The 25942-nt window shown below is 31.2% G+C and overlaps 1 protein-coding gene across 6 annotated transcripts in view; it reads left to right on the top strand.

The window, feature by feature from the left end:
- LOC410006 overlaps positions 1-25942 on the top strand; it is a 142316-nt gene that overhangs the window by 75706 nt on the left and 40668 nt on the right. For 4 of the 6 annotated variants that reach the window (XM_026443494.1, XM_026443493.1, XM_006560821.3 and 1 more), the window contains 8 exons: positions 11361-11497; positions 12083-12514; positions 12919-13147; positions 14200-14602; positions 15189-15327; positions 15664-15841; positions 16309-16513; positions 16639-16750. In XM_026443494.1, the coding sequence (XP_026299279.1) occupies positions 11361-11497; positions 12083-12514; positions 12919-13147; positions 14200-14602; positions 15189-15327; positions 15664-15841; positions 16309-16513; positions 16639-16750 (1835 nt within the window). Of the gene's footprint in view, positions 1-8448; positions 8507-11360; positions 11498-12082; positions 12515-12918; positions 13148-14199; positions 14603-15188; positions 15328-15663; positions 15842-16308; positions 16514-16638; positions 16751-25942 lie in introns of all 6 variants that reach the window. The other 2 variants (XM_006560820.3, XM_026443495.1) reach the window with 1 other exon arrangement.

Genomic DNA, 25942 nt, shown 5'->3' with positions numbered 1-25942 from the left:
TTCGTCGCTTTTCAATACAGGTTTTGTAATTTATATAAATTAAAGATTTTAATTTAATCGTATCACAGGAAATGTAAAATATTTCGTAACAATAGCAAGTATTTCCTGTAATTAAATTCTCCATATTTGCTATTTATATATTGCTTTTCAAATTGAAATTCGAATAGGATTTTCACAAAATTTCATATTATTAATTTCAATTTATTGACATATTTTATTTATAATACATATAATTAAGAATTAATTAACAAGTATTATATAAATATGAACATCTTTTTTGTATGTATTTTTATTTAAAACAATTAAAAGTTTTTTTTTTCTAAATTTAAATCACAAAAAGAAAAGAAGAAATGAAATTCAAAGGGAAACAATGAGTCAAAGGAAGTGTCTGATCTAATACACTTAATCAACTTAGAGTGTAACTTTCTTGAGAAGGAACAGAGCTCCTTCCGTTTCTAAAGAAATATATATCTTGAGTCTTTCGAAACTTTAATCTTGAGAGAGTATTTTCAAACTTTTATTCTTAGATTTTCTCCATTTGTTATATTATTTTGATTTTTTATGTTTTATAAATAAATCTTATAATGGATTAGAACAACTCAACACAACATCGCCACAAATATTTAAATTTTTTAAAATTCAATTATTTAAAAAATATTATTAGAACAGATTATATTTCATTGAAAAAAAAATATTTATCTGAATTCGAACAATTTTTTTATAAATTCTTCGCGAATAACTTTTATATAAATAAATTCATTTTGAACAAAACTCCATATAGATAACAGTGTATTGAACAAAGCACAATTAATTCATCATTCAATTGAAATATTGTCCGAAAATTATTCAGTAACATCAATATCAATTTATATATTTCGAAACGACATATTGTTGCTGTTTCAACTTCCTCTCATCTTTGAAAATTTACTCTTTGAAAATTTTGATTTTCATACCCTTATGGAACAATAGAAACATCGATAACTCATTGAAACGTAAAACTGAAAAGCATTTATTGCCTTTGTGCTTTTCTCTCGTGTAAATACACACTACACTTCCTACTATTTTCGCAAATTAAACAAAAATATAAATTCCAAAATAATTCTTCGAATCGAAATCGAGATATATCGTCTATTATTTTTATAAAAAAAAAAAAAAAAAAATCTCCATATATTAAACAGAATGATATATTAGGGGGAAAACGAGTAGATTTTTCATGGATTTTCGTTTCGCGAAACGGAAATGGAAATTTATCGAGTGTATCGAAAGTGGAACGTTGCCAGATGATTGGTTAATCTGTTTCGTGTCAATTGACGTCACGGTGAACGCAATCATCCGAATATTCCCCTGTACTTTTTGAATATACATATGCGCGTATATTAGAGTGAAAATTAAATCGTATCGCAGCTTTCGTTTTAAAAACTCGATCTATTATCGTTATAAAAGAAATTTTATTTTTGAATCCGAAAGATAATCGAGTTGTTATTATTCCACAATTGTTTTATCTTTTTATACGAATATAGAAATTATCAATGAAGGAATTTTCGTTTCAGAGAATTTGAATTATTATTTTTTAATTGTACGAAAGAATTTTGAAAATAAATCGTACAAGAAAGGTTTTACATTACACGAATATGAATTGTACGTTCCTATTATTCTTCGTGAAAAAAATTTATAGAAATTAGATTATATATAAAAAAATTTATTGATTTATATTAATATTCGTTTGTTATTTAAAGAGAAATATTTGTTGTTTTAATACAACATTTTATTTTTAATGGAGATATTAAGAAATCCAAAGTGAATGAAGAAGCATCCTGTTATATTTAGACGCGACGAACGCTATTCAGAGAAAATTGACTGTATTCTAAGGAGAGAGGTAAATACTCGTGAAAATGAATCTGTCCGTGCGGTTACTCGTGATAGAATTCCTCTAGTGCCGTGTTGCATAATTTCAATCTCACATTCGAGCAAAATGCATTAAATTGTTTATCAGCTAGGCGTGGATTTGAGATAGTTGTAAAATAAGAACGGATATATTTTACTATAATTACATGAACGTTCGCAGATGCGGATGAAATTCGTGGATTTGAAGGAATTCTGATGGATTATTCCTATTCATATTAATTCAGGAAATTTCGACGATTTGCCATTGTATTGGAATTAAAGGAATTAAATTGCAATTTAATGAATTTTATAAGAAGGAACCAATTTTTCAATGTACAATATATCACACACATGGCAAGAAAATATATAGAAAAATAAGAAACATATCGTAATATATATTTTCTTTGCCTGACTATGATTATTTTAATGCATTTGTTGGGTTATTTTGTCTTGTTCCACTTATCTGATCATAAATAAACCGTACTACTTATGTTTGTAATCGATATCTGTGTCTGGCTATAAACGATCTAACCACTTGTGTTTGACCATGATTGATTTGTTTTATCGGTTTCTATAGGTGTATAAGCGGCTTGCATTACATATTTCAATATTTAATATTGCATATAAATTTTTCTAAAATTTAAATAATTTAAGAATTGATTATTTATAAGGTTTGTAATTCTATAATTTTATAAAATTCTTTTTCTCGAACAAGATTCTTTTCATGGGAATTTTTTGATGGAAAGAACTAGTCGAGTCAAAATCATAATCGGTTATAAAGGTATAATAGATTGAAATAATAATTGTAACATAGTTTCACACTTTCGAAGACGTTTTACTAGCTTCGTTCCTTCCATTTAAGAGCCACCTGTGGATCACCAGCTCTGTACACATTGACTGTTGCTTCGATAGTACTATCACGAGGTCGTAAAGTGAAGTGTTCATAGCCCTCTTGCTTAATAATTATCTAATTAATATCTAATTAATAAATCGAGTTAATAAGTGACGAATTATACATTGTTATTTCTGATGTTGCTCTTACAATTTTTATTAATTTCGTTAAATTTTTTTCTCAAATTTATCACGTACAAAATTATTACTGACAATTTTAATCTGTAATTTCCAAAATTTATATAAATTTCATTCATTAGAACATTCATTTCCTTTAAAAAAATATTTACTTTTTAATTCTTTCTTCTTAAAAGAAAAATAGTGTTCTTCTTTTAATCTGTTTCTACTTTTCAAAATGAGTTTTTTTTCGAACGACACGACAGTCGACTTTTCGAATTACTTTCGAGGCTGGATTTTTATTAAGACGGCAGGGATGCGAGCAAGCCTTCCAATTTAGTGAAGGAAAAATATACCGCTGTAACCGTCGCGCGGAAATATCGTTTATTCCTTCAAAAATGCAATCACGAAGTGTTCCTTGCCAGCAGGAGGGGGACAAATTTTCACTTTCCTCGAAGGAATAAAATTTCCTCTTTTTTATTTTTTTTCTCAGGTTAGGAGGATGTAGAATGATCTTTAAAAATGTTAAAACTGGCGTTAAAATATTCAACAGAGAGCGAGAAAAAGTTATTTCGAGATTTTTAAAAGTTTCATTTTTAATTTTTATTACAGATAGAGTATTATGATGTATTGATTCGATATAAATTTTATATATTTATATAACATATGAATTTTTAATTATTGATTCTTTTCGACGTTTTCTTTTAACATGTAGATGTTAGGAAAAATTTAAATATTGAAGAAAAAAAATTTGAAACGAGAAATTTTAAACGTTCTCCAGTTGATTTTTAATTAAATTATAAAAATTAAGTAAACTAATTAAAAGCTGAAGGTTGTTAATTAAATATTAAGTTGATAATGGATTAACTCTAATTAATTAATGGCATTTTATTAAAAGGGAATAATTGTATTTTTAATAACAGATTTATCAGATAATGCTATGACATTTATAAAATTTTATTCGTATAACGTCATGAATTTATGTAATTAATCGAGCATCCAGCTATTATGAAACTAATTGGCATATGGATTTTATAAAACTTGTAAAATTAATTGATACGTGGCTTTTTTTAAAATTTATCATATAGGAATATGATCCTTTCTAGCCAGACACACGTGTTACTAATAATTTTCCATAAAATTATAAATTTAATATTAATGAAATATGAAAAATTTTTATATTTTGAGATATATTTTCAATTAAATAAAGATTGAATCATTCATATGTATTATTTATTTCATATGATATATAAAATAAATTTTACATAAATTCATTATTTTAATGTTACAATTATTCACAGACAATAAAAGATTTGTTTTCCTATATGAGATATAAAATTGCACGAAATACATTATCGTGCAAGATATCAGTAAATCCATAATGATGATGTAATTATTGAAGTTTTTGAAATTTAATGAAGGAGTACAGAAAGCTGTTATAGGTTTCATAACATTATGAATTTCGTTAGCTTAATTAATAGTTTATTAATTTTTCCCCGTTATGGAAAATATTATAATAACCGATTTTTTTGTGTCGATTTTTTTTTTTTTTTTTTTATAAAAAGAAATCCATGAAAAAGTAACATCGTGAATTTTCCTCTCTCGGTCCATTTGTTTGTCAATTAAATAAAATGGAAGATTTTAAAAAAAAGCATTCGTTCGATATCAAATGGCCGCGTTTATACAATGTTCAACGAATGGACGAAGCATCATCGTGAAAATTAATGTCACGCCGCGAAACGTCGAATATATTCCATCTGTGACACGTGGACGTTTCACCGGCAGTTAATGCAAACCGCAATACGATGTCATATCATGGGTGCATTATTGCAATTTGTGTCGCGTACAAACTGTTTACAGATTCTGTCGATGTAAAATGATTAAAATGAAATTTTTAAGGTTCCTATTTTAAAGATTCCTAAAAATTTTTTCGATGAATTATCGTTGTAAATTATTTTTCGTATTTAAGAAAAAAAAAAAAAAGAATATGATTTTTGAAAATGAAAATTTTCTTCCTTTTTTAAATTTATCGTAAAATTTCCTTATTACTTCAGAGATTGGAATAAAATTGATCCTCGAATACGTTTAAAGGAAAGATGAAATTTCCATCGAATCTCTCTTTTTATAATTTTAAAAATTATACGAAATCAAATTGTCTGGAAATATTTATCCCGTTATTAAAATTCAAACATACACGTTTCAAAAATTATTCCAATTAAATCAAGTAAATTAAATTGAAGAGGAAAAAAGTCATTTTCAATACTTTACCTATTTTAATAAATACTCTTTGCATCCTTCATTTTGAAAGACCATACAAATATTCGTTTTATCGATTAAACATGATTGGAACTTGAAAAAATAGAAAACGAATAACGATATGAATTGTTGAAAATTTGAGATTGCTTTCAAACGAATCACGTTTAATCGCGTTAATCGCGTGTTCAAATCAACACTTGGAATATGAAATCATGAACGTTGATGAAAGGAGTCTCAACGTGGGATTATTCCTGAGGGAGAATCGCGAGTAGAGCAATTTTAAATCAATTCGTATGCAAATTTAATCGATCATCAATAGAGAGAGGAAACGGAATTGTGGAGGTGAATTAAAGCGGTTACTGGAGGGTGATTCAATAATTGATCGTGAGAAATTGAGATAAATTTCTTGATGAGAAAATCCAACATATCTTCAAATGTTTCGAGAATTTTCAATATTCATGAAGGAATACTACAGCCATTAAAATATACTGATCAATAGTGTTGATCAATATTATTAAAAATATTGATAATAATATTTTTATAATAATATTTTCAAGAAGATTATTTTTCGAATAATAATTTTTAAAATAATTTGTAATTTTTTAATTAATTAATTGATTATATTTACAATGATTTTTATATTACAGTTTTATTCCAAATTATTTGAATTTATATGCAAAAAGAAAAAAAGAAAAATATTGTTTCATATTTTATTATACTTTATTTTTAATATCTTCTTCCTCCTACATCTTTTATAAATCTTGAAAAAGCTCTTTTGCTACGAACAAAACACCATTTTTTGTCTTTGTCTCAAGAAGTATTTTTATTCGTAGTTCGAGAAATGGTGATTTATTGCCATGATGGTAGGATGCATCTTGTCTGCAAGTTATTTTATCTCCCTGTCTTTCTGCCTTCCTTGAACCTCTTCCGGCTCAACATTCTTTGAAGGATCCTTGAAACTTTTTACATACTCAAATGAATAAATCATTTTCCTCGATTTTTGAAATGGCATTTAGAATCGAATAGATAGAAATTACGACGAAAAATAGATTCACAAAATCTGATGATAAATCGTTTTATTATCGATTATCGCGCGTATCATGGAATTTATTTTGATCATGTAAACAGCTGGACACGGCACTAATTACGATAATTAAATTCATCTTGTTAAAAGCACGTACTAAGGATTAATGTCACAACACTTGTACTAATATATGTAATACGAAATATTAATGTTACATTTCTTTCATTAAAAATATATTTTCGTTAAATCTAAATTTTTATGCAATTATAATAATGTTTTCATATAAAAGAATATCGAGATGAAATATAATGTTTCGAATTGAAATAAGGAAATCCTATATCACTCTTCAATTCTACGATTTATATTACGTGTTTAAATATTCCACTTCTTATATCCAATGACGGATATCCCAATTTACCATCCGATTTTACTTTACACGAGAAAAAGGATATTATTATCATTAAATATTAAATATTTCCAATATTTGTATTAATACAAAAAGTTTGAAAATTCATGAATCTTTTATGAAATATATTACTACACGGCTTTCCATGGTTGAAGGCATTAATATGGAAAACAGTGGTTGGTTAAGAACTGGGGAAAGGGATTCGAGGAAGGATAAAACTCTAAAAAGGAAACTTCAGTCCTCTTTCCGCGGTTAGAAAATTCACGCGTACGCTATGTTTTCATAAATCTGGAAAAGTTTTTCGCCCCACAAACGAAAAGAAAACGCAGAACTACATCGCACGACATAAGAAAAGAGGTATTCGTTTCGAAGTTCAGACGACCTTGTGGGAGTTCCTCGTCGAGGAATCCCCGAGGTTACATAAATCGCCCTTCCTTCACGCAATATCATTTTCTCCTGTGTCACCGTACGCTGAATTATTAACGTGTCCAATAAATTATAAATGCAAGGATTAATAATAGAGGATTTCGGGTAAGGAGATTTACACCGGTTGATGATTACGTATGGATCACACATTTTTGACATCATGATTATCAAAATAGGTAGATAAATATTTCATCCTTAGTTTTGAATTATTTATTCTTGGAATTTTATTTAAAAATTTACTTTTGATAAAATTAATCTTTTATATATCGAAAATAAAAAAATAATTTAGTTTGTCTCGGTTTAATCATAAAGAGATTAATTAATAATCTAATTATATATGGTTTAAAAGTCTTTCTTATGCTTAAGCTTCTTTTAAAAATTTAGAATCTTAAAATATATGAAAATGTCATATTAATAGTGAATTAAATAATATAAAAATTTTTAAACATACAATATTTTAAAAAAAGAATCAAAAATATTTGCGATTCTCCTTCGCTATAAATCGTTTTAAGAAGATTTTTGGATGTGGTAGTAGATTGGTAAATATGAACAAAGTATACTCTGCAGGGAGTACATTAAATATCACTTAACCAGGTAATTATTGCATGAACAAAATATTATTTAAAATATCGAACGACAGAAAACCAACAGAGAAGAAACGATGGAATTATGAAAGATAAAAATATCTGACAATTTCGTCTGGTATTTGTAACAAGTAATCGTTTTCTTAAATTATGATTAATTCAAAATGTTACGAAACTTATTATTATATTTGAGAATTCATACAAATGATAATTATATTCTACTTCTAATTAAAACTTCATTATTTGTTAACTTTGTTATTTGAATAATTTAAGTTGCAAGAAATTGCGTGAAAATTTTAATATCCAATCATTTATCTATATAAAATTTAAAGTTAGGTAATCGCAGTGGATTAGTTTAGGTTTGGATCAAATTTGGGTTAAATTTGGATTAGATTATAAGCGTAGATTATATTTGAGTTGTGACATAACAAGTTTACCTTAGATTCGGATTTCTATTATGACATAGAGTCCATTAGTTCCCATTTAATCACCAAAATTAAGCTATGTCAATCACACTTAGTACATGGATGAATGTTTAGGAACACCATGTATTGTTGATAATGATCCACTTTAAAGTGGAGCTTCTCCAACGTCTCTCACCCGTTATACAAATCATACTTTATACACGAATATTCCATTTAAATATAAATGGAATATCATCAGAAACGATCCATTCCAAATAATTGTAAAAAAAACAGGCTTCGAAATGAACGAATAGGTTTTAATTATTCTATCACTTCGGGATACGACGTCGTCGTGGGGACTCATTACATCTGTTTCTCAACCACTTCCATTGTAGATCTTCTGGAGAAGACAGGAAGAAAAAAAAAAACATTTTTGTGTGTGTGTATCTTTTGCAGGTCGGCCAGAGCCTTGCCATGCGATGTCGTTGCAGAACCCCAGACTTCGACATTACAGGTCGAATCGTCAGACCAGATACACTCTGATGACAGTTTTGTTCTCGTTTTTGAAACTCGTTTTTTCACAGTTTTATTATACATATATATAGTATATATATACGCTGATCGATACGAGGGCAGAAACACGGCTATTTTTTATCTCTCTTTATTATCTTTCTCTTTCGCTCTATCTCTCTTTCTTTCTCTCTCTCTCTTTCTCTTCCTTTCTTCTCTCAAGTTTCTTTTTATAATCATGCACAGGATGTGGCGCAGAGTTATCTCTTTGGGGTGAAGTCGAGGTGAGAATGAAAGTATTCGTATTAATATTCGAGCATTCGTATGAATTATTTATCTTTGTATATTTTATAAAAGGATATTATGAATTATTTTTATCATATGAAAATATGAATCGTTTAGGCTGTAAATTTATACAAAATTTTTCGTATAAAATCAGCTGAGTCTTATTTTATTTGATGCAATTTAATAAAATAAGATTGAACAGATATTTTTATGTATTAATTTTTGAGTTTGTGTTTGGCTTCCAGATTTAATGTATTTATAAACTGCGATGGACAATTCATATCTTCATAAGTTTAAATGATTCTTCAATACAAAGTGATAAATTCAAATATAGCATAGCATCTGAATATTAATTTGAATACCTGCGCATAAAGATCAATTTTCGAGAAAAGATAGCATCGAAAATTTCACACGTTTCAATATGATTCAATTTGTTGCCGATATATCGTTTTTATAGGAAGAAAGTTCAAAAACAAAAAAGTAAAATAATAAAATATTTAATACCAAAAGTTTAATTAAAAATTTCATTTTTCCGATATTTTACTGGAAAATGTATACGTAGAATTTTTCACAATCAAACGTTTATAAATTTATAGACATCGTTCCAATACGAAAGATGAAAAAAAATCTTTTTCATCTTCTTTATCTGAAGAAAATAACAAATTCTAGGATAAAACTTTCGTGGAAACTTTGCAAAGTTTAAGAATATCCAGTTTGCAAGAAGTATAAGTTCGTATAATATTTTTTAAATACGTACTTATATCGAGCTTATAGAGCCGGAATTAGGGAAAGATTGGTTAAAATAGGACTGCAGTTTGCTCGAATCGTAGAATGGAAAAATTTGTCGTACAAGTGAACTGAACCTGAAAGGATTCCTTTCTAAGGATCCTTTCAATTTCAAAAGAAGAATCAAATTTTTCTTATACAAATTTTATATTCATTCAAGCATAATTCGAGAACATTGAAACTTGGCTTGGACATACGTATATATATATTTTTTTGAAATAGAGATAAAATTCGAGATATTGAATTATTTTTACTTTAAAAATAACTTCATTGTGTTCGAAATAAAATGAATGAATAATTTTTGAAATAGTTTATATAAATTGAAGAGAATCTTGTTTTATTTGAATAATTTTTTCTATATTCGATTCTAGATCACACATAATAACATAAAATTTATATTTCTAATAAAAAATGATAATTAAAATAATTGTTTTTATGCAATTATTAATATGTAAATTATTTCATTTAAATAAAATCACTATATACACACAATATATATAATTATTATACAATTATCTAATTAATGTTCAAACTCGTTGCAAATATCGTAGCACACGATATGTAAAACTTGATTACTATGCCTGAATTTTCAGGTCTGAATTTTCAGTTTTCAAACCGGTTTTCCCCATTCAAAACTCGGCTGCAAATTGAATCATACTTAAATGCCAAATTCTCTGGCGAATCAAACGGTCATTTTCGGCACGATTCCTACCCGTGAACGAATATCACATTTTCAACTTGTTCACCGACCAAGAGTGGCTGCTTTATCTGCCGTGAAAACTTGTTTCCACGACCTGTGCACTGGTTAGATACACGAATACACGTGTACATATCTCGTTTCCGCTGCATCCACGCTTTTGGAATGATGCTGGCCACGCGAATGCCAGCCCTTTAGCCACGTATCTGCGTTACATATCGTACCTCCATTATGCCGGAGTATTGTTCTGTTTGGCGATCGTTTGCCGGCACATCCATTAACCGGGAGAGTAATTTTTTTCAAAAAGAAAAGAAAAAAAAAATACGAGCAGGAGCGTGTCCCAAACGATTTAAAAAACGCGCTCCTACTCTTAATTTTCGCTTTGCGTTTGAAATATTGTGTTGTGTGAATTAAAAGGAACGTGAAAAGTATTCGTAGAAGTATTGTTTTGCTCATCAGTAAATAAGTTGATCGAGCGGGAAGTTGATGGTTAATATAAAATGAATTTTTTCGAATGTATTTGTTAGATTTCTTGAATCTTTTTTTTTCTTCTTAATTTACATTCGAATATTTAAATATTTTTACAGAAAATCGAACAAGATTATAATTATATATATAAAAGATTAAAATAGAATAAATTAATTAAGAGGAAATATTAATATTTCAACGAGAATAAGAATAATATTGTAAATTTTTCACTTTGAGAAAAGAATAGGATAAATATTTATCAATGTTGATAAATTCCATCAACCTCTCCTATCCACGATTTTGAGTAGTATCGTAGTAGTTTGCTCGAAAAGTGGACTCGATTACGCTTCATCTTCGTTCGTTCTCCTTTTCTGGTCGCTGGAGAAGCGGGTCTCGTGACCCTGTCAAGCATGAAAGTGATCCTAGAAAATCCACGTAGAGGGTAGCGAAGAAAAACCACGACCTCGATCATCGAGTGTCACTTCACAAACGCTCTGTTGGCATGGCCTGGATTTCACGTTTGAAAATCTATCGTTGAGACGTTGCACCCTTTCACATTGAGTTCATTATATTTGCCCATAATCGAGACGTATCATCTTATCTGTGGATATTTCGATTTCAGAAGCATGACAGCGATCTGTTTCGTGTGTAATCTACCGATCCTGAGCCACCAGGTCGGCCTGGTGTGGCAAGGTGGAAATGGATGGGACGATCTTATGCGGGAACAGGTCGAGGAATCCACCTTGAAACAACGTCTTGGTGAGTGTTTCAAATTTTTTGTTTCATTCATTCTTTTATATTTATCCAAAGTTAAAGATGTCGAAAGAAATATATTTATTCTCAACGAATAAATCATTGCATAAATAGTAGTAAATAGTAAATTGTGTAATAAATTAATATTCGTTTAAATAATTACATTATTAAAATACGTTTCATGGCAATCTACTTACGAAATAGCCTCTGAAACATTAATACAATTTCATATACAATTCTATTAATAAGCGAAGCACAACAAATATTTCGTCATATTTCATTTCGTTCCGTTCATAAAAAAAAAAAAAAAAAATTTCCCAGAGGAAAAAATTAATTTTCATCTTTTAAACCAACGTGTATTACAACGTAGGAAAATCTCATAATTAAATCTCACTCTTAAAAATTCGCCAAGGCATACATTACACCACGATTCTTTTTTTTTTTCCCCTCCGAAAATCGCTTTTCTCATTCTCCATAAAACTTTCCATAAAACTTTTTCGTAAGAGGAAACAAAAATCGAGACTCGAACTAATATAATCGTATAAATAATTAAAAAAATAATTAATCACAATGTGATAAATATCGATTCAGGAACTGGAAGGCGCGATTCGGCGACACAGATCACTTCGATATCCCCGCCAAACGAGCCGCAAGAACCTGCGACCAATCAACGTCGACGACGATCGAGCTTGGCACAATTGACAGATATTTTGCGCGAATGGAGCGGGGGTGGCGGTGGAAAGGGCGAGCGGGGGAACAAGCTGTATCGTCGCGAAACATTGGGAGATATAGCGAAATCTTTTCCGTGGTCCAGGCAAACGACCACGGATGCGAGCCATCTTGAGAGGCTGCGCAAGAGGAGGGAGAGCTCGGTGGACAGCGGGATCAGAAGCCAGTCGTCTACGAAATCGAGAAAAGATTCAACGATCACCGAGCTGAAAAATGATTTTGCCAGATTATGGGGAAAGAAGGAGACGCCTCAGCCGCAACCACCCCCTACGGTTATTTCGCCCACCTATCGAGGTTGGTTGATGGAAATTCTTTCTTTCTTGATTATTTCGATGGGATTGGTATTTTTCATGAATATTTTCCTCGTTTCGAAACACGATTTTTGATCTACAATATTTAATATCACGAGCTTTATGTAAAATTCGAATACACAGAAATCTACAGTTTCAAGTGCAATGTTTGAAGAATGAAGCAATTTATTATTTGATAAATTCCATCTTTTTAATCATGTTTATAAAATCTATATATCATTTCTTTGTTTTGCCACACTATTTGTCTAAGTATTTTAAAATATCAATATCCGATATTTCATTCGCTGTAACTTTTCATCAGAAATTTCTTCTATCCTAATAGAACGTATCCGACAGGAACATCCAACAAGCTTTGCTCGTTATTCAAATTACTCGAATATTTCGCAGGGTTCAGAGAGAGCGATTCGAGAGGATCTCGACGGGGGTCAGGGGAGAGCGGAAGGGCGAAAAATCAAGGGGAACGGAAGCATAATTGCCGTCACCACAGGCGCAGGCAATCGCAGCAATCGCAGCAATCAATGGACAGTGGAAGCGGCGTGATGCCCGTGAAATATTACAGAAGCGATCAAAGACCGAGCGCTTCGAGTACGGATAGCGCGGCCAGCAATGCTGTCAGGTACATAACGACCCAACAATCGGATTCTCGTGGCTCTGAATTCGATTGTGACGCGTGTCTAGCCTTGTCTTTGAGCGGAGCTTCTGTTCCTCTGTAAGGGAATTTAATTATCCTCCCTTGCCAGGTTTTCGTGCAATGATAAAGAAAACGAGATTGGCTTTGAACGCCAAGTGGGTTAATTTCGACTCACTTTTAGGGGGTTTAATTAACGATGGTTTGGTTTCCGAATTATTTTGGCCAGAATTGACATCGTACGTTATTATTTTATATATTTTATCACGTTCGATAAAGAAAGAAATCACGTTAAAATAAAATTCGACACGAGGTGATACAATTATAGGGATGGATTAATAGCTTTTAATATCTTAAGCGAATATATCTGATCGTTGCAAAATTGATTAGCAATTGCGAGTGTGAGTAGTTGAAGATTATTAATTATTAACGTAAAATTATTAATCACTGATCATTAAGAGTAATCAAAATTTATGATTAATTGGACGATTATTAATTATGAAATGATTACATTTTGATTATGATTGAATCGATAATTCATTCAAAGTGATAATATTTTTTAATCAATGGATATTAATCGAGAATATTTATATTTCATTGTTGTTCAAATATGAAATATCAATTACTATCGTTTCTTTAAAAATATCTAAGATAGATTTTCTTTTTATCTTCATATAATTTAATTTTATATCCATGTATGTACATAAATAGCAATAGTTCATTGTATTTGCTTAATGATTATAGATTACAATCAGATGCAAGATTACTACTTCCTACGATAATCAATCAATTCTTGATTGAATAATAATGTTAGTTATTATCAATCAAAACATCATTAACATTACGTTCAATTCTGCACTGAATTCGTCTTTATTCTTACAATAAAAATTCTTATTCTCACGTGTATTTCATGTAACAATTAAAGGAACAAAAGTTTAAAATTTAATAATGTAAAAATACGTAAGCAAAAACGATTGATGAAAAATTCTTACCACTGTATTTTCCATTAATCCGACTGATATAATTTTTTTATTTTTCAGAGAGCATTTGGAAGCGCGTAATTCCATGGACAAAGGCGAACGATCGAGTAGTATCGAGGGCAAAACATCCGTGACAACAAGTAGCGAATCAAAAACGTCCACCACGACTACCACCACAACTGTGTCGTCGACGACTACCGCGGTGACCACGTCGACCACAGTGACGATGGAGCCGAAGGCCGCGACCGTCGTCGACAGTAAAAATTTAACCCTCGAGTCGTCCATCACTACCCCTACCATCGTGATGTCATCAGTGACGCCACCAAGCGTCTCTCCAACGGTGGGTAGCAGCCTTCCACTTCCAGGAACCTCGACTTCCGGTAGTTCCAGTCCCGTTGGCTCGCCAAACGTCAACACACCGACCCACCCATTGATTAGCACTAGAAGAGACTCGACCACCCAGGTGAGATGTATTGAAAGATTTTATTGGGGAGGGAATCGTGGAAGGATTTCAAGGATTAAGTGTTCAACTTAGTGTTGATTGTGGAGTGATTGATATTTGTGAAAATAAGTGGCAAAATGATGGAAGTTTTATAATTAATTTGTGTAAAATTATTTAAAGTGTGAGTAATAAGTATCAGTTGATTATTAACATATTCATTTCATTATTTAACTGTATAATTTGTGTCAGTAATTATGTCAGTGAGAAACTATTTTTTTAGTTGTATTAATTATAATTGGTAAGTTTAATCGATATCATTTTTTTTTACATTAATTATGTTATTTTATTCCACTTTTAATCAAAATTATTAGCTTATAATTCTCTGTCTGGTTATGCTACTGTCTTTATACTCTCGTTTCAATAATTTGTAATGTAATAAATATATTATAATTATGATATCATATTTGACACTTTATCGAAATTTTTCTCGCTGTAATTATGAAGAGAATAACTTAAGAGAGTACTTAAACAATTCGTTTATATTAATAATAACATATAAATAGACACTGGATGTCGAAGCATTTTACCATTATCAATTCTGTTACAGTGTTATCAGAAGGGAAAGGAAGTATCACCGAACAAGTTGTCGAGATTGATACGGCAATCGGCTGCCATAGATGAGTCGATGCCACCAGCACGACGACGAGGAAGTCAACCGACATTGTCACCGGATACTGACGAAGGAGGTACAATCATTAACAATCTACCATTATCGACCATATATTACCATTTTCATCCTCGTTGCGAATAAAACTATTTTATGTAACTCTATAATATAAATATACTATTATCTAGCAACTATTTAATCTTTTAACGTACATTATATCTCTTTCTGCATGATGTATCATTAAAAAAAAAAATAGAAAAACATCTCTCTTCTTCCTCTACTTCCTGTTATCGATAACAACTTACTTCTATTGTTCATAATATTCTTCTTTTCATCTTCTTCTTTTTTCCTTTCTTTTTGTATGTATATAATTGTGATATATTAGAATTAATGACAGAAAGATATATTTTCGAAGGACGAAGAGCTCGAAAAGACTCGCTGAGCCCCGATTCCGCTTCGTATCCGAGGCGCCGTGATTCGAAGAGCCATCTGAGTCCAGAGAGAGCAGTCGATAAAAGAGACATCAGTCCTATCAGGGAGAGATCTCAGCTGACGCGACAGTCAATGTCGATGGCAGGACGGTCGCCACCAAGGTACCTGCATTTTATCGATCCTCGTGGAGTGGTAAACGGATGGTAACGCGACTCCATCGATAGAGGACAGATTAAGGGATTGAGAATAAAATTTCAACCCCTTTTTTTCATGGAAAACTTTGAAACATCTTCTGAAGATAAAAAATGATCGACTGCTGTTTTCATATTCTGATAATTCCTTTTTTTATTTCATTTACTTTACTTTATCAAAATAATGGATTATTGTTAAAAGTATTTTTCCATTTCATATGAATTTGATTTATAGATGGATTTTGGTTTAAGATTTTGCAATTGATAAATTATTGTTGAATTATAAAATAATATAATGCAAACAATTTTGTTTTTCTTCAGAGTTATTATATGTTATAATTTCTTTATTAAAAGATATTGAACAGAAAATAATTTTTCAAATCATCTAGTTTTTGATTTAAAAATTTTACTAATCTAGTCAAAATTTTTGTTTTCAGATCACCGGATAGTTCTTCCTGTTCCTCAAGGGATCCAAGTCCGTGTGCTCGTGCTCCAGGAAGTATACCTCATGCTCCTATTGGAAGAAGACAATCGACAACGGACGAGATATTTATTGCTCGTGGATTTAGGCGGCAGAGCACCACGGAAGAGACAATAAGATGTCGAAACTTTCGAAGACAAAGTTCGCAAAGTGAAAAACTGGTCCGTTTTTTTTTTTTATTTTTTAATTTAATGAGTAGAAAAAATGACAATTTAAAAATTCAAGAAAATATTTCGAATAGTTATTTTTTTTAATACATTTTTTTTTTCTTTTTGGTGTACATTAGGTTCAAAGATATCAAGGACGAAGAGACAGTTCCACACAAATCACCGATGGAACATTTGCTACCATGTCTGTCGAGATATCGAACACGTTTTTCGATAGCAGCACTCAGACTGGTAAGTTCATAAATTTCATTCATCATTTATCACAGATGAGATATAGACGAGATATTTCAAGGAGGGAATTTTTTCCAAAGATATCGGTAAATTTATCCTTCCAAAAAATTTTACTTTTTTAAATAAAAAGAATAAATTATTAATTACACGCACACTCATATTTTTACGTAAATCTTATCAAAGAATAAAGTACTTTGTCTTAAATTCCTTCCAAATTTCTCGTCTCTCATTGTAAGTATAATATTATCTCATTGTATATAGTCATAGACAATCATTCCTCCATAGACAAAAGATTTTTTTATCACGCATGTCGATCCTTGTTCGTCAATTGATCCAAATATCTCTTCGTTCTTCGATACTTTCATCGATTTCAATTAATCGAAATAACTTCAACCCCATCTATCCAAAATCCACTACAAAAATTATATCCCCTCGATTCATCCTTGATCATCTATCTCCCAAAAGCACGATACAACGAACACAGAGATTCGAAAGATCGGTTAAATCCCCTCCTCCACAAATTCCAATCGAATTTCGCGGCCAGTGCCAATATCTCTCGACCATAATCGAATCGAACGACGGCATGCGCCCTGGCAACGGCGTTCGCCGTTGGTAAGCCGGCTTCGCGACGCCGTGCAGCGTCTCCGTGGACGCAGGCGTGGTGTCAGCTCCCCTAGTTCCGACAATGTGACACTGGGTGCATGGCAGTCGATAGCCAGCCGAAGAGGAAAACCAGCCTCGAGGAGCTGCTAACTCTAAACGTGTGCGTGCTCTTTTCAAAACCCCTTCGTACGTCGTTCCACGTCCATCGTGTATCCTCGAGGAGCGAGACGAGGGGAACATCCTCCCTCCCCCTCGAACAGAAATATCAACAGCAATGCGACTGTAGAATCGTGGAATCGTGAAGTGAACTCGGGTGATCGTGGATCGGATTGTTGCCCTGATCGACGATCGAATAACACACACACACACACACACATACACACACACATACACACACACAGACCATCCTGTCTGGATGGGACGAAACATCGATTCTCAGGTATCTGACGAATATCAAGAGGATCGACCATGACTTGAATCTGATCAAAGGAGAAAAACAAAGTGTTTTCCATTAGGAGGTGTTGACAAATCAAAGTCCTGCCGTCGATGATCACCTGTTCGTGTTGTGTTTACTCGAACGACGAGTATTTTTCAGCCTGTAATTAGGAATAATTTAGGAATCCGATTTGAGAGAGAGAGAGAAGGGCTCGATTTTCCACGTTGGAACGATAGGTGGTGCCCTTCGAACGGTGATCGAAGGATCGATCGATCCTTGATAAACGTGTATACAAAAATTCGTCCTTAGAAATCGCATCCATTGTCTGACACCAGGGCACCAACCACTTGTGGCCGTGTGGTGCGGCGGGTATCACGAGTAGTAGTTGAAAGCCGGCCAGAGACACACTTGTGCACCAGCAGATCTCTTTTGGATATCGTCTGTTCGAGGGAGGGCGATCTGTGATCTTGGACTGGGCGATCCGATCCAAATCTTCGATGATCAGAGATTTTTGTTGTTCGATCGGTGGTGCGCGCTCGAGGATGTTCGTTGGTGGTGTGTTCGTGTGACATGTGACACGGAGGTGTGCGACGAGTGTGATGGGAGAAAGGACTCGTCGCCACGACGAAGGATTCCAGCGACGGGATGACGTTGTTGCCGCCTCTCGACGTGCTCACGCTTTCTCGGAGGTAGGATCTCTAATTCCTTGTGCGCCAGATGTTATTTTTTTTTATCTTTTATATTTTAATTCTTTTATATTTCGTATTTGTATATCCTTTGAACGAATTCTTTTGCTTCGAAAAATGAAATTTGAAGGGAACGATCAGTTTCTGTTATTATAATTTGCAGAATGATTTTGCATATATGCAAAAATATGTATGAGACGTGTAACGTTCGAAGTAGAATGGTAATTCTACTATATAATATATTGGAGTAGCATATGTCTGGATAGATTTAATTGCTTCATGAATATTTGTAATCTACTTATGATGTTGGGTTGTGATGAAAAACAAATTGCATATTTAGTTTCGAAATCGAAATTTCAAGGATTATTACTTTAGTGAGCAATACGTTTCTTTACGTGCGGAAAAAGTTTGTAAAATTTTTTGAGCGCGGGAATATTTTTTAAATTTGTAAAAATATAGATGGGATACTTGTGTCAGATTGTAAAATATGTATCATGCGTTTTGCATTGAACAGAGGCGAATATTTTCTCTTATTTCTTTGAATTTTTTAAGAATATTATACAGGAATAATATAGAGATATGCTGTGTAATACTTCGAAGTTATAGATAGGTAAGTTATATTTGCTTGAAAACTGGTAGAAGTTAAAAGTTCTGAAAGAAAGTTACATTTTGTTACAATAAGAAAAGTACATACAGTATATTAAGAAAAAATATTTACAATTTGAAGTGTAGAATCGTCATAAAATATCGAATTTATTGATACTTTGTCAATAAATATTAAGAATTCTATAACTTTTGAATAACTATTACAATAATTATTGTGTGTATTTCTATCTTTTTATTCGAATTATTAAATATTGAAACACCAAAAACTGATGGAAAACAATGAAAGATACGTTTTAAACTCTTGCATTGTTTTTCTTCTTGAATTTGCGAAAAGGTAGATCGAATATTTATACCGATAAAGTGTGCAGAAAAAATATGTTACCGTTAGAAAGTGATGTACTTTTATAGAGCATCATCTTCATGCTACATGTTTTCCTTTTTCTGTTCCTTTTCTCTCTTTCAATTTTTAGAGGTTGAAGTTGAATATTTATGCCGGTAAAAGCACGAGGGGAGAAATGCATTTTATATTGTTATCATAAGAAGGAGGATCCTTATTTGCGATTTTTTTTATTTCTATTCCTTCTTTTTATTCAGTATCAAAAAAATGCGAGAGGAGCTGATATCTTTATATACAATTTTGAATATCTTTATATTATCTCTTTTTTTTTTAGATTTCTTTTCATTTATTTAAAGTAATCTTATTAAGTATTATATTGCAATAATCACGATAAAAATATTATTGACGGAATTATGGAAATTTTCATTCTTTCTTTCAACAATTTGCAAAGAAACGTATTTCTTTCGCAATTTTTTCGTAAAGAAGATAAATAAAATTAAAATTCTAAGAGGAAATTTCATTTAATTATATTGTTTAACGCGTATATGCAAGATAAAAATGTTAACTACAATGTAAAATTACATTTTTATTACTCTATTCCACCGTTTCATTTCTCGCAATTCCTTCATTTCTGTTTTTCTCTGTTTCTTCTTGAATTACTTTCTCTTAAATTCCTCCTTAAATTCCACGTGTAGGTTGAATATTTATGTCGATCGTAAAGCCTGAAGGAGAAATGCATTTTCGCGCAGCCCTTAAAACACCGACGATTATTCTCACAGAACGTCATCTTCTTATTTCTCCATTTCTATTTTCTTCTTTTTTCCTCTTATTTTTTTCAAATTACTTCTCTCGGATTTGCAGACATGTAGATTGAAAATTTATATCGATGGTAAATCGGTTTTCTCAAAACAGCTATGATTATTTTCACCAGAACCTTCGTCTTCTTATTCAATCCTCAATCCTATTCGTCTTTCTATTTTCTAATTTTACATTTTCCTCTTTTTTTTTAAATTAAAAAAAATCTGTATAAATATATACATATATCATATCAGACTAATAGTAGAGTATATTAGTTCATTTAAAAAAAAATCTCGTCACTATTTGGCAATTATTTTACTATTCATATTAAAATATTTTTCAACGGTCAATTGTTAAAAAATATATACGTATTTTTCTTTTTTAGATATATTTTATAGTTTTATATAATTTAAAGTAATAAATTAATTTATAGGAATATATCTAAAATATTTCAATTTTCTCATAATTATTTAAATATGTTAAAATTTTCAATAGAAAAATACATAATATGAAAATTTCTTTGAAGAAAACAAATTCATGAAATTTTTTACAATTTAAAATAATCGAGAATTTTTCATCTCGGTATTGATTCACTTGTGCTCTTTATTGTATATCGATAGCGAGGCACGTCCCGTGCCAGTTGTTAAAAAAACGACGCGTATTTTCGATTTTTTCACGATTAGTGAAGGGTATAAACGGTGCTCGCTTTCATTGTTCGATCATATTTCGAAACGCGCGCAATAATTGAAAACGGATACGCGATATTTCATTGATATTTCGTAATCTGTGTTGACGGGTACAATCTTGAAGATCTCGTGATCTTTCTCGCTTACTTACGCTCGGAGCTTTGATTAAATTCGAAGGGATCTCTAATTGAGAATTACGGGATTCGTTCCTGACCAGGTTTTAATCTCGCGCCACGGGAACGTCGTTTAACCAGATTGTGGTAAAAAAATTATGTGATTCCATATTGGCCTTGGCGCAGGTTTATTGAAAATAAACACGATCTTTTTTTTTATCTTGGATTTATTTTCTTATTTCACTTTCTTTTCGTTTCTTTTCTTTCTTTTATTTGTGAAATTATTGATCGATTGTTTTAATTTTGGATTTATTTTCTTATCTTTTTTTATTTTTGAAATTTGAATGTTATTAAGGATATTAAAGGAAAATTTTTTTAAAGGATATCTTTCTTTCTTTTTTTTTCTTAAATTAAAGTTTATATTAATTCTTCGATTAAGTTTGTAATTTAATATATATATTGTTGTTTGTAATTATTTTTTTTTATTCGAAGTAATTTTAATAAATAGAAGTATTCATTTTTTGTACATTATTACTATCATATTAATTATTTTATCGGTGTAGTTTTCTTTCTTTGGAATATTTTTCTTTTTCTTTTTCTTCTTTTTCAACAATCATTTCATTTTTATTATCATTTAATTAACGAATTTGTCGTAATGTAAACAAAAAGATAGATTCTTGATTGATAAAACAACACGGACGAATAATTATTTGTTTATTTTATCCATTTTTGATATTGTCTCAACAACTCGATCATATAAATTGCATAATTAAATCCTATTAAAATACGTTTCATCTCGCAAAAGAGGTCTATTTTTCATTTTAAATTTAAAGAGGGAAGTAATTATAATCCATTGTTTCATTAATATTGTCATTGCATTGTTAAATTCATATTAGAAATAATATTTGGATTTAACAGTGACAGAATATTCTCGAGTCATTATAAAGTAACGAAGTAAAACGAAGTTTCTGCTTTTATGACAGTAATTCTTATTGCACACGACAAATAATCTCGTTAAAATGTAACGTGTCCAATTATTAATATATGTTAATTCAAATTATAAATATTATTATTCTCGTTTGAGGGAAGCTTTTCACCATTATAAAGGAATAATACTCTTCGCATTAATCCTTCTCTATTTATCATTTCATTATCGTCGCTTTAATAATTTTTTTTTTTTTTAATAATTTAGTCACGATTGTACAAATATTCGTTCCTTCAGTTATTTCAATTTCATTATGACGATAATATCGTTCGTTGCTTCTCTCTTTTAATACGTTGAAATCAATTTTTTTCTTTTTCAATATTTCACAGAAAAGTAAACATTTAATATTTATAGCATTCTTAAGAGAGAATAATCAAATCTTATAACAAAATTCAATTTTGTCAATTCTATTTCTTATCAGTAAACACAAGGTATAAAAAGCTTTATTCTTATTCTATAAAATGGCCTAATTCCATTTCACATAATTATAAAAGTTGCTAATTAATTAAACAAAATTAAAAGAGAAGTATTCAACAAAAGCTCGTCACATTTTGAAATAACTTTCATAACTTTCATCTTCCAAATGCGAATCGTAATAATATTCCTTTCCATTACACAATCCTGTGTCGAGTTCATCTCGCGAGTAAAAATTTCCTCGCTCAATTCTTCCATTTAAACCATCATCTTGAATTACCCCTCGATTAACCACCAATCTGTAGAACGATCGTCCCTCGGATCTTTCGTTTCATTAAGCCACGAGGGCCAGTATTCCTAACTACTCGCATTTATCAGGGACGACATTTCATTCCGGCCAGAGAGAAGGGGAGAGAAACTTCTGTTCGTTACCAAGGGTGACGACGAAGGGAGGCTCGCGAAAAATTCGCAGGCGAAAGCGCAAGTTTCACGCAAATTCACGTCTGTTACGAGATCCCTCGTTACGAGAAGAAAAAAAAAAAAAAAAGAAGAAGAAGAAAAAGTTGAAATAACTCCTCCCCCGGAAGTCGTTACAACGGTTCTTCTGCCGCTCCCTGTTGCGCGAGAGAGTTTTCATTTCATTCTTGAATAATCGCTCTTCGAACGAGAATCTTCTTCCACAAAAGTTGTCGCTTATCTTCTCTCTGAGAGGTCTTTGACAATGAGTTTCTTCATTCGTGAATTTAATTATCATCCATCCGTTGGAAAATGTCGGACAATCGGCCGCTGTGCAGTGGCGCCATCTGGGAACGTTTTGTATTTTAATACGAATAGAAATTATTTATTCCTCGATCGTTTTTGATTAATCTTCGAAAATTCGATTCGATTCGGAATTTTTAAATCGTGGTAGCTTTTTCTTTTTAGAAAGATTTTTTATTTTTTGCAAAAACCTGTTGGAGATTATTAAAAGGAATTTGTTTATCTTTATGTATATTCGACGTTAAATAAAATACTTGCTAGAGTACAGTCATTATTTGACTTAAAAGAATTGAATTACAAAGTATATTTTAATTCATGCTTCGATCAAAACTTCTCAACAAAACCTCATCGAGCAAAATCCTGCATAATATCTTTTAACGAATCTTTCCTTATCGAATAAACACTCCATGATACCACCCCATATGGGCCATCTGACGCACTTCCATTATCACGAAGGCTCATCGCTTATTCCTCGCGACACTCTTGTCTCGAAGTCAATCTTTCCTTCTTCTATCCCATTCCATATCTGGAAATGGAGGAAATGCGGATAGAAAGAAAGGGGAGAGAAAAAAAGGAATTGGCCTTAATTCGCGAACCGCAGACTAATGCAATCCTCGCGGCTCCATTTCGAAATTGCGTTAGGGTCTGCTTCCTGTTCGAATAATAAGGTGAAAACATATTCTTCTTCGCACTCATCCCTTATCCTCGTCGATACTTTATTGTTTATTACAAGTGATTATTTCGATTCTCGATATCAACTCCTTTTATCTTTGTTATTTCTATTACATTGTATTACATTATTTTTGTTATTTCCGTTTATACATTGAATAAAATAGTATATAATTTTGTACGTGACTTTTTGTGACGTTCAAAAAGTTTTAGAGATTATTTAGGATAATTGATATTGAAGATGTTTATTATTTCTGATGATTATTTGTATTTGCAAGATATCTGAATTTTGTGAAAATATCCCGTTACAAAATTATCATAATATTGAAGTTGGATATCATAAATAAACTCGAATAGATTTTATTTATACAAAATCCCAAATAATGAAACCGATCCCAAAAAATTTATAAAAAGAAGAAGAAAAAAATCGATCCTTCTTCTGTACAATCACCTTCACGAATATTATATGGAAGCCAACACCCCTCGTTTCACGATGTGGACGGTCCATTCTCTCCCTCTTCCTTCACGATCCCTCACTTTCATCCCCTCGGAACCTTCTCCAAGAGAATAGAAAAAGGGAAGGGAAAAAATCGTAAAGAGATCCTGTCGATCGTTTCGTATTCTTCCCTCGATCGCTTGGTAGCGAATACAGAGAGAGAGAGAGAGGGAGAGAGAGTACAATGGCAGCGTGTTTTAGATCGAAGACGATGGACCAGGATGGACGAAGGAAGGGCAATTGCGCCCGACGAATGGAAATTCAATCGAACGGCCTGATCGCATTATTCCCTAATCTAACCTCTTCCTCTTGCCGCTTGTCACGCCGGCTTGATGGGCTTTTAATCGAAAAATGTTAATCGAAAGGGAGGGGTAGATGGGGGCGGAGAGGTTCAACCTCGCGCGGATCACGTTTGTTTAAGATTCAGATTAGTTTCGCTCGGTTTAGCGGGAAATATTTTGCGGCGAAATTATGTTACGGAGATTGGAAAGTTTTGGCAAATTGTGTAATATATCGAGGATGGGCTTTTGCTCGTGAAAACTCGTGAAAGATAGAAATGTTTATTTTCTTCGGCCACGTTCACTCGGTTTATAATTTTTAAAAAGTATTAGAAAGTTTTGGGACACCTCTCTTATTTTATATATAGGGGAAAGTTTGGAAGCGAGAAAGTTTGTTTAAAATACACTCATGGTGTAAGATAAATAGATAATAATATACTTTGTAAGTTATTTTCTCTAAGTATTTATATAAAGATATAAGAAATAAAATAAATTGAAATAATGTATCTATATAATCATAGGATAGATTTAAGGAATTTATTGATGGTTTATTTTATAAATTATTATAAATATATTTGAGATGGAACGTGATAGCAGTTTCGTGAAGAATTAAATGATATACAAATATATTATTAATTTTATTAATTTTTAATACAAATTTGTGGAAAAATGCAAGAATAGAATAGGTCAGACGATGTATATTGAGTTATACTATTTAAAATAAAGGGAAATACTTTCAATTCAATAAAATGAAAATAATCTTTGAAATGATCCTGCAAAATTGATCATCTTGGATAATTGATAATCTTCGAAAGCTTTCAACTCTTTTAATCGAACTAAATCTCGTTTGAATAATTATGAAGAACAGCGTATATGGAACGTGGAATGAAATATTGAGTTGTACCATTGCTCGGCATTGGCTTTTACTACTGTTCGGTTGAGATCTTTTTATAGATGAATAAAAGCTATCACGGATATATGATATATTGGTTACGAAGAATATATATATGATGAAAGTGTGATGGACGCGCACAATATTGAGTTTTATTGCAATTTAAAAAAGAAATTTCTTGAAGGAAGAGAGAAAAACGAAATGGCCACGAATACTGGTTTTTACTACTGAAAAGTCAGTGATGTTTTGTATTGATTACATATATGATGATCGATTCTATGTTTAACAGTTTGTTGAACAGTAATTTGGATTGGATAATATGAAAAATAGAATATTTTTTAAATTACAAACATTATTACATATATATGATAAAAAATATTGTAAGTAATATATAAAAGAATAAATTTAATTTAATAATAATTTTATATATTTAA

The sequence above is a fragment of the Apis mellifera genome, linkage group LG10 (genome assembly GCF_003254395.2).
Source record: "Apis mellifera strain DH4 linkage group LG10, Amel_HAv3.1, whole genome shotgun sequence".
Classification (NCBI taxonomy): domain Eukaryota; kingdom Metazoa; phylum Arthropoda; class Insecta; order Hymenoptera; family Apidae; genus Apis; species Apis mellifera.
Note: the sequence above shows the minus strand (reverse complement) of the source record. Positions and strands in the feature narration are given on the sequence as shown.